Genomic DNA, 17643 nt, shown 5'->3' on the forward strand with positions numbered 1-17643 from the left:
CAGAAGTTATTACCCGGTGAATACTCTACACCTTTTACAGAGCTACCAAACCACAGAGGGTTTATTAAATTCTGTTTCTTATCTCATGGGCAACCATGACATTTGCCTTGAATGTTGCTTTGACCATCTCTAGGGGGAAGTTTCATTTTGATTCTAGGCAGTCCAATGACACCAAGGCCTTGCTTAGATCCGGGCAATTGCATTAATTTTCAGATAAAAACAAATGATATTAGGTTTTTCAATAATTTTCCCCTCCTCCTATGTTCCCTCCGTGGATTCAGCTGAAAGCAAAAGCATCCTATCTCCATTGAGAAAGACTGAATGGCATCGCACTCATCCGTTCATTTTAGAAACAACATTTATTAAACCCATAAACAGCTAACGGGTCCTGGCCTCCCCATCCCCAAGCATTTGGTGGAGAGTTGGTGAGTCAAAGGCATGCTTTAGCCTGGAGAGACTCGAGATGGAAGGCGGGAGTCCCTCGGCAGCGATGCGCGGGAGCGACGGGGACCACTGTGCACTTGGTCGTTCCCTCCAGTGTCCCCAGCTGGAACCCCTGCAGGGAGCTGCTCGTGGCAGATGGAATCTCCTAGAGAGATTTCGTTTTTTCTTGTGTAAGACATCAGACTCTACTGCTGGAGCAGCAGAGATTTAACACATAATGCCAGGCTTTGCACTTTGATATTAGTTTCTGGATGTGCCTTTTTTTTTTTTTTTTAATTAATTGTATATTCCTACTCCCCTAAAAATACATCTCCTAAACGACTCAATTTTTATGTTATATTTAAAGCTCTCACCTTCTCTGTTCTAGGTCATTGTCTTTCATCCAAATACCACAAACGTATATCATAGCAAGGTGCCTGAAGCAAACTCAAAACGCAGCGTCCTTCTGAACTCTCCATCTGCCCCGTGATGAGCTGGATTAGATGAAAGGCACACTGTTCAACTCGGATTTCGTGGCAGCACCTGGCCTCTACTCAGAAGCTACCGCTCTGTCCTATGTCCAGCAGGTCAGGAGACAGGGAGATCCAGCTCTAAAAATACCATGCTGTAGCTAGGTGGGGGAGTTCCAGGAGTGAATGATTGCTGGGAGAAGAAACGGGTTACTTTTCCCCTATGTCCAGGATATGGCCTGGAGGGCAGCTGGAATATGCCTGACAATGTGCCCTTGCAGGTGGCTTTCACTAAAAAATCCAAATCTAGGAGCTGAAATCCACAGTAATGGCCATGTAGCACAGCTCCTGGTACCTCCTCAAGTCTCTGTGGACCTCTGAAGGGGGGGCTCTGCTCAAAATCCATGACACGTTGGGAAGTCTGGACTCTACGTCCCCAGGAGCAGTTGTCCTGCAGCACTAGCCTACCGAAAATCTACGTTGGGCATTTGACTCTCTGTAGAGTTGCCCATAGCCGTGTACCTCGAGTCCCAGGAGTTGGTTCAAATCGGCAGCATTCGCCTGGGCAAAGATGTTTTCCTGTGGAAAGCCGTTGTTGGCTGGACGCCCAGCTTCACGTGCTGCTTCTGGAGACCCCTCTTCAGTTCTGCAGCTGGGCTTCGTGCTGGTGGCCAGGCTGTGGAAACCTAAGGTGGCTGGTGTTTATGGTGAGTTAGTGGTTCATTTCTGTAAAACACAAAAAAGGCTTACATCTAGAAAGGGGTTAAAAAGTGCTAGATATATGTTTTAGGTAGACAATTGCCAGAAAAGGTGTTGATCAGTTTTGCAACATTGCCTTGTGTCTCTCAGAAGCTCAAGTGCTCAAGCATTTTAACTTGCCACACGTCTGTATATTTTTATGGACAGCTGATGTGGAAGAGCCATTAGGTTGACATCCTACACATCCTGGTGTAGCACAGATTTGTATGTGTGCACAGGTATTTTAATATTCAGAAATATTAAACATTCGCATTAAAAAAATCATATCTCAAAGAATAAAACTTTGGTAAGTTCCAACTTTGTAATAATGCTAAGCTTAAATTAATTGTTAAGTAGTGGTGCCGGTCTAAAAATGTGAGATTTCAAGAAAACGTTGCACAGAAGTGCTAGAAGCGTCTGTCCCTTCAATGATGGTGATGCTAATTTAAATTCTAACACTGCCACATAGCATTAGAAACTTGGTTACTAAGAAGGGTTGTGCTGGTATTAGAAAAAAAATGGTCACTCAGCTATGAAGGAGCTCCAAGTAGATGAGCAAAATGAGAAACAACCTTTTTAATGTTTCTTATTGGTTTGAAACAGAACTTGGGCAAAAATGATTAAGTGTTATTAACAGGGGAAAAAAAAACCCCAACCTAAAAAGTCTGCCTGGATTCTCCCATCATTGACGGTTACAAACTCAAAATTAAGCTGAAACGCTCCGTTTCAGAGAGGCAGGTCCTACTGTTTGCATTATGTAGGGTGTCAGATCAAATGTCTGGGTTGCCCACGTCATCAGCTGAGGGTACAGCACTATGGGAACGCAGTGGTCCCCAGTACCCAGGACACCAGCAGAGAGGCACAGGGCACGCCGGCCGCCTGAGCCCCTGGCCGCTCGCCTGCTGAACCTTCTCTTAGGTCAAACGACATGTTGATACCGAAGGATGACGACAATCCGTTTTGTCAGAGGTTCAGTTGTGCGTGGTATGCGGAAGCCAGATGCCGCAGCCATGCCTCGCTGCTCGCACGCTGGGGAGCTTTACGAATACCTCGCAGAGCTCCACCGAGCAGGGCACGGATCACAGCTGGACATGGTCAACATCTGGGCATGCTGCACCTTCCAAGGGAACGGCAAAGGGCACCTTCTCCATCCCACATCACCAAACCACGTTTCCGAGTCCCAGCTGCAAACCAGACCTGCAAAGTCATTCCCCTTCCCCAATTTCCTCCCAGCCCTCCCTGGCCCCCAGCCGTATGTCGTGGAAAGGACCAGACATGTCTGGAACTAGGGTCACCGCAGCTGCAGTGACAAGCACAGCAGTCCTGGAAAGGCATGCATATCCTGACAGCTACTGGCACTTTCCGATGTAGGAAATTTCCCCTCTGGGACCCAGCCTGAGAGGTCACCGATGTAAATAAAAGGGGCCAAGGGTGCTGACACCAGACTTCTGTGGTGCTCAGCGGTATAGTTCTAGAAATCGTTTTTCCCTATCTAGTTTGAGACAGGTTAGTATATGTGTTCCTATACTTAGTTCCTGTACTAGGTGATCCTTGCAGTTATTTTATACATAGACATCTTTTGAAAAAAAAAAAATAGTTAGGTCATGCATAAAGAATTAGAAGTTACAGTGAGAACATTTAAAAGCTTTTTTTTTTTTTTTACAAAAGTTTATTTTCCACAAGGAAGAGCAATAGGAAAAATTAAATTGTTTTCCACATATTGTTTTCTTGAAACAGAGTCTACAAGGACATATTCAGCACCAAAACTAAAAACAAAAAAAGAAAAGTACAAACAGCCATAGAATATAATCTATAAAGCAAACATTTAATATTGCACTTTGTTTCTCTAATGTTTGGATTTTACTTACTTTTTCCTAATTCAGATCAGAATTCTATTATCAAATACTGGGCTACAACTGTGAACCTCATGTTTTGTAACGCTGAGAATTGACCAATACTTGTGGAAGAGTAATGCCTCTGAACAACTAACAACGTAATTTAAACTGAAAGTCTTTATTTGATAAGGTTATAGACTTTTTTCACTCTAATCACAAAGGCTGTGATGCCATGTCAATTACTACGATATTGGTCAATCCTGCTTCATATGCAATTTTCCATTATATTGTGATAAGTACTTTAATGCTATGTATATCAGTAATTGTTCCCTAGTCTGTTAAAGTAACAAAAAAGGAAAAAAAAAGTAAAACCACCAAATGCCCTTTTATGCCAACGATCCCATCAGCTTTTAAAATTGTCTGGTTGGAGAGGGTAGAGGGAAGGGACATTCACAAAATTGGCCTAATGACGTAAGACATCACCCAATTTCCTTCTCATCCAAGATTCTTGCTCAAAGCCCAAGCCTTTTAACTGAATCACTTAAAACGCGACTCATTTATATTTTATCACCCTGTTGTCATTTTTGAAACATGAATTATCATTCATGTTCTCATAAAGGCCACTTATGGAAAAGCCTATTTTGTCGCATTTATGAAGCCTTAAAAACAAGGCAGAGGTTTTTAAGAATGAGCACCATGCAGAAACACCAGCCTCCCCTCTCCTGCTCCCTCCTGAGCTGTTTTATTGCACAAGGAGATGGATTACATCTTGATTTAAGTCATCAACAGCAGAGGCATGTCCCTTTGTCAATGGTCTGTGTTACACAATTTCTGAAAAGGAAAGGACTTTTACTATTGATCTCTAGCATGTAAGTGCTGGTATTGGTGTTAGCACATCTAATGGCTCCATTGCACTCTTCTTCCTTGGGGCACACTCAAGGGCGAGTGCTCTTTCCGTAGAATTTCCTGCATTCTGACTGAATATACGATGAAATTCACCGTTTTGTTTGTTTTACAGCTCTTGAGAGTACTACGGAAGATGCAATCATCAAAGCAACTCTAGCTAACTGGTATCTGAGTATGGCTGGTAACACTGATCTTGCCCAGTTTAATTATACTTCTAGTCTTACTATTTTTACAGTATCATAAACCCTGAAGATAATACAAAGTGCACAAACTGAGCTCTTAGCATAGTCCAAGCTTTTCCTGCAGTTTGAAATATACTTTCTACTAGAGACTCATTACATATAGAATTTTTGGTGATTAGGTAACTATATATAAAAATAAATTTATTTCCCTTCCTATCCCTACTACTTCAGATACCAATCTGTCTACAAATCCTAGACAGCTATGACTATTTCCTTTTAAAATTTTTTTGAGGCTGAGCTGGTGCCTACTGGTGCTGCTTTCACTTGTGCCTTTTTATTTCTTTTTTTAAAGCTTCACAACTTGAACATCTCTTTTTTTATAACGTAGAAAGATAAACGGGAATGAGGGTGGGTTTTGTAACTTTTGTGTATGTCCCTATTCCAGATCCCCCTCTTGAATAAAGAACAAAAACAAAACACAAACACAAAACAAAAAAAGAAGTAACTCAACAGTGCAACATAACAAAACAAATAGCATTCCAACAGTTTGGCAAGTGATGAGTTCACCTGAGATTAAGTGATTTTTAGGCAGTCTGTAACAAAATGCTGCTTTGCGATAATAGTAGAAAGGCAACAAATTCTTAAAAGAAATCAAGAAGGTATACAATCTTGATGAAGTCTATTAGTTTCTTTCTATTAACTCTCCACCCCCCCACCCCAACCCCACATCTGTTGCTTATCTACTACAGTAGGCTGCAAAACATACAGCAAGAAGGATTGGCTTGAAGGCATTTGATGTTTGTAAAGAAATCCACAATAGGATCCAAGCTGAAGAGGTGATACATGATCAGCCTACTAGGACAATTCTGAGCATGTGCATATGCAGGTAAAGTCCAGGCTACATTAAATTAAAAAAAGAAAAGTCAGTGCATTTGTCAAAGTCTGTTGCTGTTTTTTTTTTTTTGTCAAAGCTTTCTTTTGCTTCTTATTGTGCGGACCACAAACAAGTAAGAGGGGGGTTAACAACAGTCTGGCATAAATGAGAAAAAGCTGTAGTGACACTGAACCGCACAACATAAGCAATGAGCATGTGCAAATTTCCCAATCATAAGAGGAAGCCATCCCTCTCTTACAATGTGGTTTGAGTGTTTTGACACACATGACTGTAGGTTAGTAAGGCTGCTCCTAGTATGTGCCAGTATTTAAGGGGGGGGGGGGGGGGAAGCTCAGGTCTTCAAGCATGTGGAGCAGTCCTACATGTTACTGTAGGCTTCAAAGCATGATCACAGGTTGTTTTCATTCACCATACAGGCAAGAGCAAAACCACTTCCTTTGAAAGTGTCTCCACTATGATGCTTTGACCTTCAACATGGCAGGTATGATTCAAAACCCAAGTCAAGTCAGCTTTTTATGGACTCCTTCAACGAGATGGGCAAGATGGTCTGTCATCTGTGGGCTGATCTGGGTTTGGATCAATCTAACCAAAAGAAGAAAAAAAAAACCCAACCCAAGGCATTTTAGAGTCAATTGCTAGAAATAAACCAATCCAAACAAAACCCCACCAAAACTGACAAGTTTAAGACAATCACAGCAATAAATGGCATTCCCAATCCAAAGGTTATTCAAGTAATTGAAAAACCTCTAGTCAATTAGACAAAACTTGGAATGAAAAATTAGTAACTAAGTATAGTGGAAAATTTTACACTACAGGTTGATGGTACTTTAAGGATAAGCACAAAGAACTGATAAAAGAGTTGGAAAAAGTCTGCTTTAGTAGCACAGAAATCTTTTCAATTATCTACTGTACACTAAAGACAACTTGACTCATCACTAAAAGTGTAACTTAAATATTTAATTGATTTCAGAAGACATTTTGCTTCAAAAGATATGAAGTTATCAATAAAAAGTCATTCTACTTTTAATTCCCAAGTAATTAATCCTCAAACACCCCACAAAACATCTTAGAAGTTCATGTGTGCCACACCTTACCTTCTTCCTTTCTAGAAAAGGAAGAAGGGGAACAACCTGCTAACTTTGGTCTCCAAAACTGGGTAGTAAGAATAGTTTAAGTGTACAGTATATAGTTTAGACAACATTCTTATCAGTTAATTTTATACAACCATTTTTTGAGGACAAAATAGGCTTCTTTCTAAATCTTTAAGTACCTAAAATGGAAAGGACTTAAAAGAGTTGTATTCTAGGGGTAAGCTATAGAAGACTCCTCAGAATTCTCCAGCACACAAAAGACCATGCTCTTCTCTGCCCATTCAATAGCAGATTGGTGTTTCAAGAGGAGAAAAGAAAAAAAAAAATCAATAGTGGGTGAATTCAGGCAAGATTTAGCCAAAGGACACTTTTACTTTTGTCCTAATCCCCTGCTTTTTCCTGAAAGATATGAACATGGAAAGTTTTGAGGTTATGTCACAGTTATTGAAGGGCTTTCATGGAACTAAAAATGCAGCCAGAAATGTTGGAGAACTGTGTATTTACAGAAACCTAAGTCAGAAAGAATACCTTTGTAACTTCTCTACATGGAACTTCTGAAAGCACTACACATACAGAACCAAAAACACACAGCGTACTTTTAGAAAGAAGTAGAGCTGAAGAAGATTAACTTGCTGTGCATGTATAGACCCAAAATGGTGGTGTTAACCAATGCAATGTATTATATACATAATGCAAGGTTTTAATGAAGTTGCCAAGAGGGTAAACAACAATTTGGAAAATTTCTACAAAGCATTAGAATTGTGAAGACTCCTGAAAACTCTTGATGTAATTCACCTGCACTTTGCTAAAACAACTTCACCTTATCCCCTGTTCATCATTTTAATGATTTATCCTGATTTTAGGAAGGAGAAACAACTTCCTACATTTACTCCACAAGACAGAATTCAGAAAAACAGTGAATTAATCATCATATTCTGTCTCAGGTACCTACCTCTGAATAGAGGGGTGGAGGCAGAAAACGGAACTCCTGGATGTATGCAAACAATGGTCCTGGAAGCGCTCTCTCAAAGTCTTCACAAGCACCTATGGGTGCAAGGCTGGACTGCCTCTGTTCCTCCGTAACCACTTCTGCATAGCTAGGAGGTGCTGAAGGGAAGAGGCACACGCAGTTCGAACAAGTTCTTATGCATGTCAAAATATACAACATAAATATTAAACTTTTATCATTGTAAAAATGCACCAACAGGTAGGTAAATTACTTCAGTGACTTTTAACAGTTGTTGAACATGGACGGGGGGTAGGCTGGGGGGGGTAGGCTGTTTTGTTTTCTTTTAAGATTATGCTGAAATCCAAGAGCAGACTGACCACTGCTTATTGTGGCTTAATTAACACCTTAAAATTTAAAGCATACTCAAAAGACTGGATTTCTGTACTGTAGGAATGATAGAACATTGCATTCCTCTGGACTCCACAAATCTAAGTCTGGGATTTGTACATAAAAAAAGGGATGTTTATTAGATATGTGAAAACAGAAGAAAGGAGATACAGAGTTTCTCCTTTGACAAGAGAGATTTCCCACTGAAATGAATTACATTATCTTTTCACACAGCCTTGTCTACTAAGGCTGGTAAAGGACACCATAAACTGCTATTATGACCAGTTACAATGCCTTACAACCAAGGATGCAATTGGGATGCTGGAGGCAGAATTAATTCTGCACAGGTACAATGGCATCCTGTACTTTCACTTGTGCCAGCTTCCAAGCAGCTGGATTTCACTGGTTGTCCTTGAGAGAGGAAGGCAGAGAAGAACAGAGTTCTCTCCACAGAGGACATGCAGGTACCAAGGAAACATCCACAAGGAGTTCCTGTGGGCTTTATTATGAAGGATGTAATTCGGGTCTGGTTTGCATGACAGCAATAAATAAAGCAGACAAAAATCAAAACAGACTAGCAAATTGATTGGGATTTGTACTGTCAAGTTACCTTCTGGTCTTTCAGGTAGTGTCAGACCAAGCCAATTCATGTTCATGCTACACTGGCTGCTCACACTTGATGTTCTGCTACCAAATGGGTGTAGAGGAATGGTACCAATGACCAGTGGTAAGTTAAGGAATAAATCCATGGCGCCTGGAATATCAACATATACCTGAAGAACAACAGAAGAGGTGTATGATTAAAATGTAGGATCGTATGAGCATTTCATCATTATTCAACTAAGTTCTCTGTCAATGGAACTTTCCATGAGGAACTTAAGTTTCTTATTGTCTGTTTTGGGGCCAATGCCCCTATGGAGACAAAAAGCCCCACCCCCACCCCGAGTCAAATGCAGCTCAGGATGCAGCTAGTTGCCTACTCATAACACATTTGCTTAGCTTGCACACCACAACTGTTTTAAGAACATGCATGATTTAAACTGAATTTATTTACGGAACTCCTGTCAGTGCACTAATATTAGGACATGTATTTCTTTTGTAGCTAGTTAGCACAGAATGCTTTGTTAGCAATTTGCAAGCAATGATGGATACTACTCATGCTCAACTGAAACAAACCATGCAACATACCATCAGTGAATACTCCACACGGATTATACTACAGTCGAGGATTGAAGGGGAAACGGGTGGAATTTTCAACTGTTTGCCATTCCAGGTTTCTGTTTTGCCAGATGACAAGGATTCCCCACGCAGGTTGGCAACAAGCTGTTTGACTTCCTTCATTTTCCCTTTGGCATAAAATGCCTGCGTTTGGTAAATGGCTGCCTTTGGCACCACCACACGGGAAGAGCAGTTCTCAATCTCAGCAAAGATCTGAATTGATTCACCTGAAAACAAAACAGAATTTCATGTTCTCTTTATATTTACAAAGCAGCTCAAGCAAATTGTCACGTTCTGTGTTTGTTATAATGCACCAGACACTGCTAGCAATGCTCTACCATGAAAAACATTCACTGATGCTAATAGGAATAAGATCACCGTGAGCTAATCTAAAAGAGAAATGCACAGGTCTAATAGAAGCAGATGTCCTCTGACAATCTGGAGACACAGCTAGCATCAGTTAACAAAATTAGTAAGAAAATATTGAGAAGATTGCTGAATGCAGACTGAGGTGAAAAGAACAGTTTAAATATTTCATTTATATAAAGGCAGTAAGTACAAACTGTCATTTTAAAAGGGAAGGAAAAACATTTCCTATAATTACTTCTGTTACGTACCTGGGGTGTAGCCCTTCCTTTCAATTTTGGCACTTAAGGATATTGGGCCTGAGGTACAAAACCAACAACAGAGAGTCTTTTCTTTTGTGCCTGCTTGGGGTGACTGCAAAAAAAAAAAAGAACAACATTGTCCATTTAATTAAAGTTTCATGAATCTCTTCATCTGTTTTAATCAACACAAAAAATGATTTTCATAATGTACTTATGTATTTTGATAAACATAGCTAGCTTTATTTAGAGGAAAAAAACTCAAGCAATTTAAATGGCACTATGCAGATTATTCTAATTCCATTACTCATTAACACTGCTTTTTCTGCTGCACTTCATACTACAGTCACACTGAAAACAGTTTTTATACGTAAATACCGTGTAACTTAAGAAAAGGCTTTACAGCCTACATATCCCAACATATTGTTGGCAGAGCTTTTCACTTATCACTAAACTAGAACATCTTTCCAGTACATGTATTGCAGAAACAATAACTAAGCTAAAATACTGTAACCTTGACTCCTGCTGTTTCCTCTGTTTCAGAATGCTCTCATTTCATCTATATTAAACAGACTTTGTTATTTTACACAGTATCAGGATTTAGGACTTGATCCAAAGCCCATTAAAGTCAAATAGGAGTCCTTTGATTTTAATGGAGTTTGTGCAAGGCCAATGTCCCTTTGCAGGTCTGATTTTTCACCCATACACACAAGAAACCTATTTCAATGGACTTTGAGGTTTTTTTTCCCCCTCCATAGATTAGAACTTGAGGAAGAGGAGGAAAAAAAAAGAAAAGGAATTTTAGGCCAGATTGAAATCCTCATTGAAAGCAGTTGTGATACTGAAATTATTTTAGTGAAATAACATTTCAGAAAAAGACTATACAGAATTATGATAATTTCTCCCCATTGGTAGAAAACTATCCATATGGAAATTATCAATTATGCACGCCAGTACATTTTTTACTTTGCATTTTTAAGTTAGCAGTCTCTCACTGTAATATTCTTTTAAGTTTCATTGTTCCTTCCACAGATTATTCAAGATCAACAAGGAACAGTTCACAAAACTTTCCTCCTTAGTGACATTTTACAATTTAGTATTATCAATTTAAATTGACAAAGCCATTTTACATCTTAAATATGAAGCAACTCCAAGTACCAGAAAATGTAGCTTTCAAAATACCAGTAAAGAGTTGCTGAACTGATGTAATACAGAAGATCAGCTGTAATTAAAACTAGCAAATAAATATTAGGTAAAATTAGATGTGGATATTGTCTCACATAGTATACTTCATTATTTTTATGCCAGAAACAAAGAATGAGTAATTCTGTCAATTCTTACCAGTAATGAAGGAGTGTTGATATCTATATGTTCAAAGACTGTAAATTCCTTCTTTAATTTTACTGGTAGAAACCAAGGCCTATGCAATTCGGCTTTCACCCAATAGCGCACACTGCCATGTCTGCCTTCGAATGAGGTAGCAAGTGGTCTGTGCAGGACAAAGGTCAAAATTGAGTAAAGTCTTTCTGTCTAATAATGATACAATTGATCAGATCAGGGATTAGTATGTAGAACTGCATTTTTAATGCATTGTAGTATTTAATGCAGCATAACTTATTTGCAAAGTTTCCATATCTCAGAAAAATTCAAGATTAAAGATGGGAGAAAAAATCATCTCCAATTCATCCTACTACAGTTTTGCATAGATTTTAAGAATCAATTAAAGAATTGTACTAGAAAATGCCAGGAGAGCACACATTTCCTTTAAACTTAAGAGGCCACTTTCACATCTAGAGTAAAGCATGCCCTTTTAAGGCCACATTAAGACTACCAACTTAAATTGAGCATTAGTATCAACCAATTACTGTCCTGGATATCATATTTTGTAAATCATTGTCTATTGTTTACTTGGCTGGTATCTCAGTGTCAAGTTAATTTTAGTTGTAGCTCAGCACTTTTATAGTTTGTTTTGCCTTAAGCAGAGTAAATATTTCAATTTCGAGTTCTGAAGAGAGAAGCTGTTTTGAATACCTTCTAGTTCTCCTCTACCCTGATGAGACCAGCTTAAAACATTTATATTGTATATGGATGTACATATACAAGCATATATACACATAAAATCATGAAGCCTATTCTGCTCTGAACTTTTGACAGATGAAAGAAGTCCTTTTTGGGAGCTGGAGGAAAAACGATGTAGAAACCATCTCCAAATCTTTCAGCATCACTTTTTTTTCCCTGTAACATCATAAAATGAAAGACAAAAGATCTTCATATTCCAGTTATCTCCAATTAACAGTCGTTTTCCATCACTTTTTTCCTTATTTTTATGCAAGTGAATTATAAATTAAACAAAAATTATTTGTAAAGCTTCTGTATCTTTCCTAGGGAATAATACTAGCCACACTAGTACTTAGAATGATTCTTTCAGTTACAGCTTTGACTCCTCTATTTGCACATCTGAAATGTTTACTTCTTTTCCTAATAATCCAAATGAAAGGATTTTCTAATTGATCTTCAATGTTTCATCCTGCCCCATATCCTTTAAGGCAAAAAGCAGTAAGGCCAGTGTGTCTCTTCTTTCTTTCCACTGTTGCTCTGTAGTTTAGGTAAATTTTGGAAGTATTGTATGGAGACAAAACAACAAATAAGTAGGCAGTGTCAAACTTCAGGCTTTTAATACCAGCCTTTGTTTTTTCAGTATTATCAACAGCTGGTTTCACAGTTATTCCTTCAGGTCACTTAAAAAGAACCTGTGTTTTGACCAATGCTTGCGATATTTTGCTGGCTATCTGCTTCACTTCAAGCTAAGTATTTCATGTTCATGTATGTGTTGTTTTTTCTTATTTAAATGCCCCTTCCAACTCAAGGGATGATCAGTATTAGCCTGATTTCTTTTTGTAGTTGAGATTTTCACAGAATGCTAAATTGTCTTTAAAAATCTCCATGTATACAAGTCTTCTCCACTGTTCCAGTAAGATCTACTGTAAAGTCCTGGGCTGTTCACTTTGAAACTGACCTGTAAAAGTGTTTATCATCTGCAGGTTCTGCTAAAACCAGCACCTCTAATAAACAGATGGTTTATTAGCTTTAATATTAGGTACTGAGCTATTTCACATAACACACTGCCAAAGTTTTTCAACCTTAATGACCTCACTGTTTGCCTTTTACAGGAAAAGGCTCCTTTTTCCATCCATGTCGAGACTCCGTCTGTTCCTGTGTATTTAATTTTATTGCAACTTATATTTTTAGCTAATTTCCATATTGGTAACTCCTCTATGTATAAATCTTCCATTCACAATGTCTACATTACACATTTCAGGCTTGGGGGAACAATCTTTACCTTAACACTTCTGCTCTCACTCACTCTAGCTTCACCTTTGCTTTCTGACACAAACAGGATTAGGTACAGGAATTTTTCTTGCTTCATTCGCCCATCCTTCTGCTTATTTCCATCCAGGCTTTCTCCATAAAGGCCAGCCTGGGTACATACATCCTATTCAAATGAGAACAACTTCCTCTTTTGTTCAAACATAGTTAAACTTGCCACATCTGTTCCAGAATGAGCCCAAACAATTCAGCTGTGATCTTATCTCTAGTTCTGCTGGTCTGCATGGCTCCAGTAAACTGCTGGTTGGGTTAGAAGGTATCTCAGCCACTCTGCAGTACTCCCGTGATGGTTCAAACTCCTCTCCCGTCTCTTGGGAAGGGGTAAAATATTGGAAGACCTAGTAAGTCAGCAAGACTTGGTCAAAAGAAAGTGAGCAACTGGGCAGCAATGAGCTCCTGTTTTGTGGAAATTAAAAAAAAAAAAAAGGAAGCGTGTATCAATTTAAAAGCAACCTCTTCAGTTTAATGAGATTATGTCCTCTGCTGCATGTCGGAGCACAATTCCTACTACCATTGAAAAGGTTTCCCCTCCACCCACAGCAGGAGTTTTGCTCAGGGGGGTGGGCAGCAGGGCCCGGGGACTGCGTGTGGGCACTTACGTCTGTGGAAGCTCGAAGCTGAATGCATATTCGTGCCTTCCCGAATGGATGGTGTGAAGGCCTTCTTCTGAATTGTCATCATCTAGGAGGGGAAAAAAAACAAAAAACAAGATGCTATTCCACCTGCACACGTTACACATTACACGGGCTTTTCTTCCAGAATAAAAGGAATGTACACACTCATTACAACACTTAAGAACGTGGTATCCCAGAAACAAGGGTCTCTAGTTCATTTGTATTAACTGCTGGATGCAGGGCCAAATCTTACCCATAGAAGGGTAGGCAAGATTGCCAGATTCACCTGACAGAAAAGCAGAGGTTAATTTGCTTTGATTTATAATCCCGCCTCTAAAGACTGACACAGTTGCAACTGCTGCCATTTCAAGGCCTGCCTGCAAGATCTGTAATGGCAATCATGCTTTCCACTGTGATTCCTAGTTAAAATGAAATAGAAATGGCTCTTTAACAGCATTAAGCGATCTGCGCAAAGTCCGCAGTGCAAGATTAAACTTAGTAATTCGGCTTCCTTTTATCTCCTGCCTGGCAACAATGTCCAGAAATTAGTCACCAAAAAAAAGTGAGAGAAAAAAAAGAAGAGTCTACAAGCACCACCTGGAAAGTACCAGGCAAATTCAGAGGCACAGAAAGTGGCAAGCTGCTCGATTAACACTGTCTAGAGCTAAACTTTTTATTTTTTGGTAGGTTAACTTGATCTTGCTTGGACAGCAAAGACCCAGGGATTTGCTGGTTCCACCAAGAAAGCTGACCTTTGTTTATGGTCATGATTTCTTGTGCGCCTTTGAATGCTGCAACAAATTCACAGTTTATTCGGACGTAATTACCATAAAACCAGAAAAACGCTGACTCCACCAAAACAGAAAGTTGAGAGAAAAATAACTGAGCATCTCGCACATACAAAGGGCTGGAATAATAAAAGGGGATATAGTAGGACAATGCGAAAGGCAACCGCTTATATTTAATGGCCTGAAGCATTAATGGAGGCACACAGGAGGATTTTAAGTTCCCATTGTCCTACAGAAACACCGATGCTCCCCTTCCTGTAGTGCAGTGCAAACGCCGAATGTCTTAAAAAAAAAAAAGAAAAATAAAACGAAAAAAAAAAAAAAGCCCCCACCAGCAAGCTATCGACACGAATGCACCTTCAGCACACAGCGTCACGAAATTGTCAGGAAAATGCGCCCAAAGGGCGAGACAATGTGTATCGGCGTGAGGGTGGGTTTTTTTAAAAAAAAATTTTAAATTGGTTTTTTTTTTTTTTGAGACGGGGGAAGCGTTGGTTTTGGTCGTGGCTCTATTTCCCAGCACGGCGATCTCCTCCTCACAGACAAGTTCCCGTCCTGCCTCCCCCCTTTCTGCCAGCTCAGCAGTCCCGCCGAGCCGGGCGGCCGCGGCGGAGCTGTGGTAAACAAGTGCTGAGCTGTCAATCAGGGGCCAGGCTGGAGCAGGAGCCGACCGGCCTAAACCGGTGCGAGCGGATCCCCAGCCAGCCGCTCATATACATACGGTATACGTTACACCCGCCGCATTCGCTCAGCAGCTCCGCTCCCCGCCGGCCGAGGGAGGGAGCGAGGGAGCGAGGGCGGGGCGCCGGCCGCTCCTCGCCTTCCGCTCTCCGCGCCCCGCCGAGATCCCTCAGGGGAGGTGACCGGGGGGGGGGGGGGGCGATGGGGACGTGACTGGCCGCAGGCCGTCCCGCCGCCCGCCCTCAGAGAGGGGCTTCCCTCCCTGCCAGCTCCGCAGGGGATCGCCCCCTCTCCCCGGGGGCTGCCGGCGCCCGCCGGCTGCGGGCAGGGCAACCTGCTCCCTCACCCCCGCGGCCAGCGCCCTCCAATCAGCGGCTGGCATCGCCTTAGCAACAGGCCAACAAACCGCGGCCGGCCAATCAGGGGGCGGGCGGGGGGCGCGGCCTGGGCCGCCAGCTCGGGGGAGAGGCGCCCGGGGCGGTCATTGAAACTCGGCCGCGGGCGCCGGCAGCGGCTCCGCGGGCAGCGGGGCGCGCCCCGTCCCCGTCCCCTCTTCCTCAGGCTCCCCACCCGCGGGCATGCCCCTCCACGCCACGGGAGGCTCGTCCGTGTCTGCACGCTTCTGTCACCCGCGACCCGGAGGTGCGTGAAGTTTCGCTCGGGCGAGTGATCTCTTAAGGCGGCGGCGTAAAGGAGGCTGTGAGGCACAAGTCCCCTCGTCAGCGAGCTGTGCAGGAGGTGTTAATTAAAAAAAAGAAATAACAAAAAACCCTCTGCGACAGCGTTGATTTCAGAAACGCTTGGTAATGGGCTCGGTGCCGCCTGCGGCCGGAGTTCTTCCAGAATTACATTTTTTTCGAAGGAAGGGGAAATATTCAATCCCTGCAGTAAATATGCTGCATATTTAAAAAAAACCACCACCAGGCAAGCAGCACCAAAATTACATAACCGGTTCTCAACATTATTTTCTTGTGCTAGGGAATTAAGTCATCGCCACCACCTGACGCGTGCGGCCAATCTGCGCGGAGCAGGCGGCGCACCCCCCCCCCCCCCCCCCCCCCGGACCGGTCCCAAACAGGATTGAACCGCTTCGAACAAAGGCTGCAAACTTCGGAAAAAACAACCCCCCCCGGCCCCGGCGCTCCCGCCTGCCCGCCAAGGGGTTTGCTAGCCGGGGGGGGGTACGACCCCGCGGCGTGGGGACACCCCCCCCCCCCCCGCAGTCCACGGAAGGGGGGAGCAGGAGGTCCTCGTCTCCCCAGTTTTCGGAGGGATGCTGCCGTTACGCAACCCCCCCCCCCATGCCCCCCATCAGGGCTTTTTGGACAGATCTTTACATCGGGGTGTCCCCCCCCCCCACGGGTGGGGCGAGGGGAATTAAAGCGATTTACCAGGAGGGGGTAAAAAGGGGGGGGGAATTACACGTGGGGTGGTGATAGCATATGTCAAAATGAGCGAGGGGGAATCTTATCTGGCAATAACGAGCCATCCTTAAAAATAAAAATTAAAAAAATCATCACATTATCAGCCCGAAAAGCAGAACCCCGACGTGTCAAAAAATGTTGGTTTTATGCTTGCACGGTTATTTCGCGATTTGATAGGATGCTGCCCATAAAAGTCGTTCGCTGCCTATCTGGCTTCGATTTTACAGCTGTTTTCCCCACGGAAGAGCAAATCCTGCTAGTATTACTAGGGGGGAAAAAAGGATAGCGCCTGTGTAAGGTAAGGTATTACTAAATGGCTGTGCTGAAGGGCAGGCAGCCCGGCGCTGCCCTGCTTGCAGGCACTTTGCAGATGCATCTCCTGCAGCTTCAAGTCACCCCGCGACACGACCCCCGGCGTGCCCTGCTCCCCACCGACGCTGAGCTGCATCCGCTAAAAAAAAAAAATGTAAAGGTATAAATCGAGACGATGCAAAAACGCCTCCTCTCCCCGAAGAAAATATACGTTATGAAGGGAAAGGCTTACCTCTCTCGTGGCCGATCAGGATGTCCTTATGGTTGAAATACTCTACTTCTTCAGTGTAGTTCTGTGTGTAGGCAGTGTTGGATCCAGCGTTCCTCGACTCAGTCCAACGCACTTTCGCGTGTCCCCTCGCGTGAATTTTAAGAGATTTCACTCTGATTTCCCCAGTTACTTCTAAATTGACCCTTCCTGAGACTGTGTCCCCGCTGGAGTAGACGGGGACATTGCTGTCATTCAGACAGTCAAAGCTTATTGTCAAACTCTTCACCTTCCCCAGCACCATGTTTTTATAGCAAAGTGTAGAAAAATATACTGTAAGGAGGAGAGGGGGGGGAAAAAAAAAAAAAAAAAAAAGACCCCCAAACCCCCTCAGGCGAAGGGCGATGGTGGCAGCGCGTAGCCTACAGCCCGCTCATGGGGACGGCGGGGAGCCCCGGCCCCGGCGCGGCGGGGCCGCTGGTACCGGCCTGCGCTCTCCCCACAAAGGCGCTGCCGCGGCACCCGCCGTC

The 17643-nt window shown here is 42.5% G+C and overlaps 1 protein-coding gene across 1 annotated transcript; it reads right to left on the minus strand.

Annotated features, from left to right (window-relative positions):
• Positions 1-5485: 5485 nt before the first annotated feature.
• ARRDC3 (arrestin domain containing 3) lies at positions 5486-17611 on the minus strand. Its single transcript, XM_075526361.1, has 8 exons — positions 17138-17611; positions 13686-13767; positions 11041-11188; positions 9712-9814; positions 9065-9321; positions 8487-8649; positions 7493-7647; positions 5486-6031 (listed from the first exon to the last, which is right to left on the minus strand). The coding sequence occupies exons 1-8, from the start codon at positions 17415-17417 to the stop codon at positions 5975-5977; spliced, it is 1245 nt and encodes a 414-aa protein (XP_075382476.1). The 5' UTR covers positions 17418-17611; the 3' UTR covers positions 5486-5974.
• Positions 17612-17643: the final 32 nt, after the last annotated feature.

This window comes from Mycteria americana, chromosome Z (genome assembly GCF_035582795.1).
Source record: "Mycteria americana isolate JAX WOST 10 ecotype Jacksonville Zoo and Gardens chromosome Z, USCA_MyAme_1.0, whole genome shotgun sequence".
In the NCBI taxonomy this organism is placed as follows: Eukaryota; Metazoa; Chordata; class Aves; order Ciconiiformes; family Ciconiidae; genus Mycteria; species Mycteria americana.

Excerpts from the sequence above, each read along its gene's own strand:
- ARRDC3 (XM_075526361.1), bottom strand. The coding sequence starts at position 17,417 with ATGGTGCTGGGGAAGGTGAAGAGTTTGACAATAAGCTTTGACTGTCTG. Across the intron at positions 13,768-17,137 it reads CCTGATCGGCCACGAGAGAG|ATGATGACAATTCAGAAGAA; the intron begins GTAAGCCTTTCC and ends TTCCCCTCCTAG. Across the intron at positions 9,815-11,040 it reads TCAACACTCCTTCATTACTG|TCACCCCAAGCAGGCACAAA; the intron begins GTAAGAATTGAC and ends TTTTTTTTGCAG.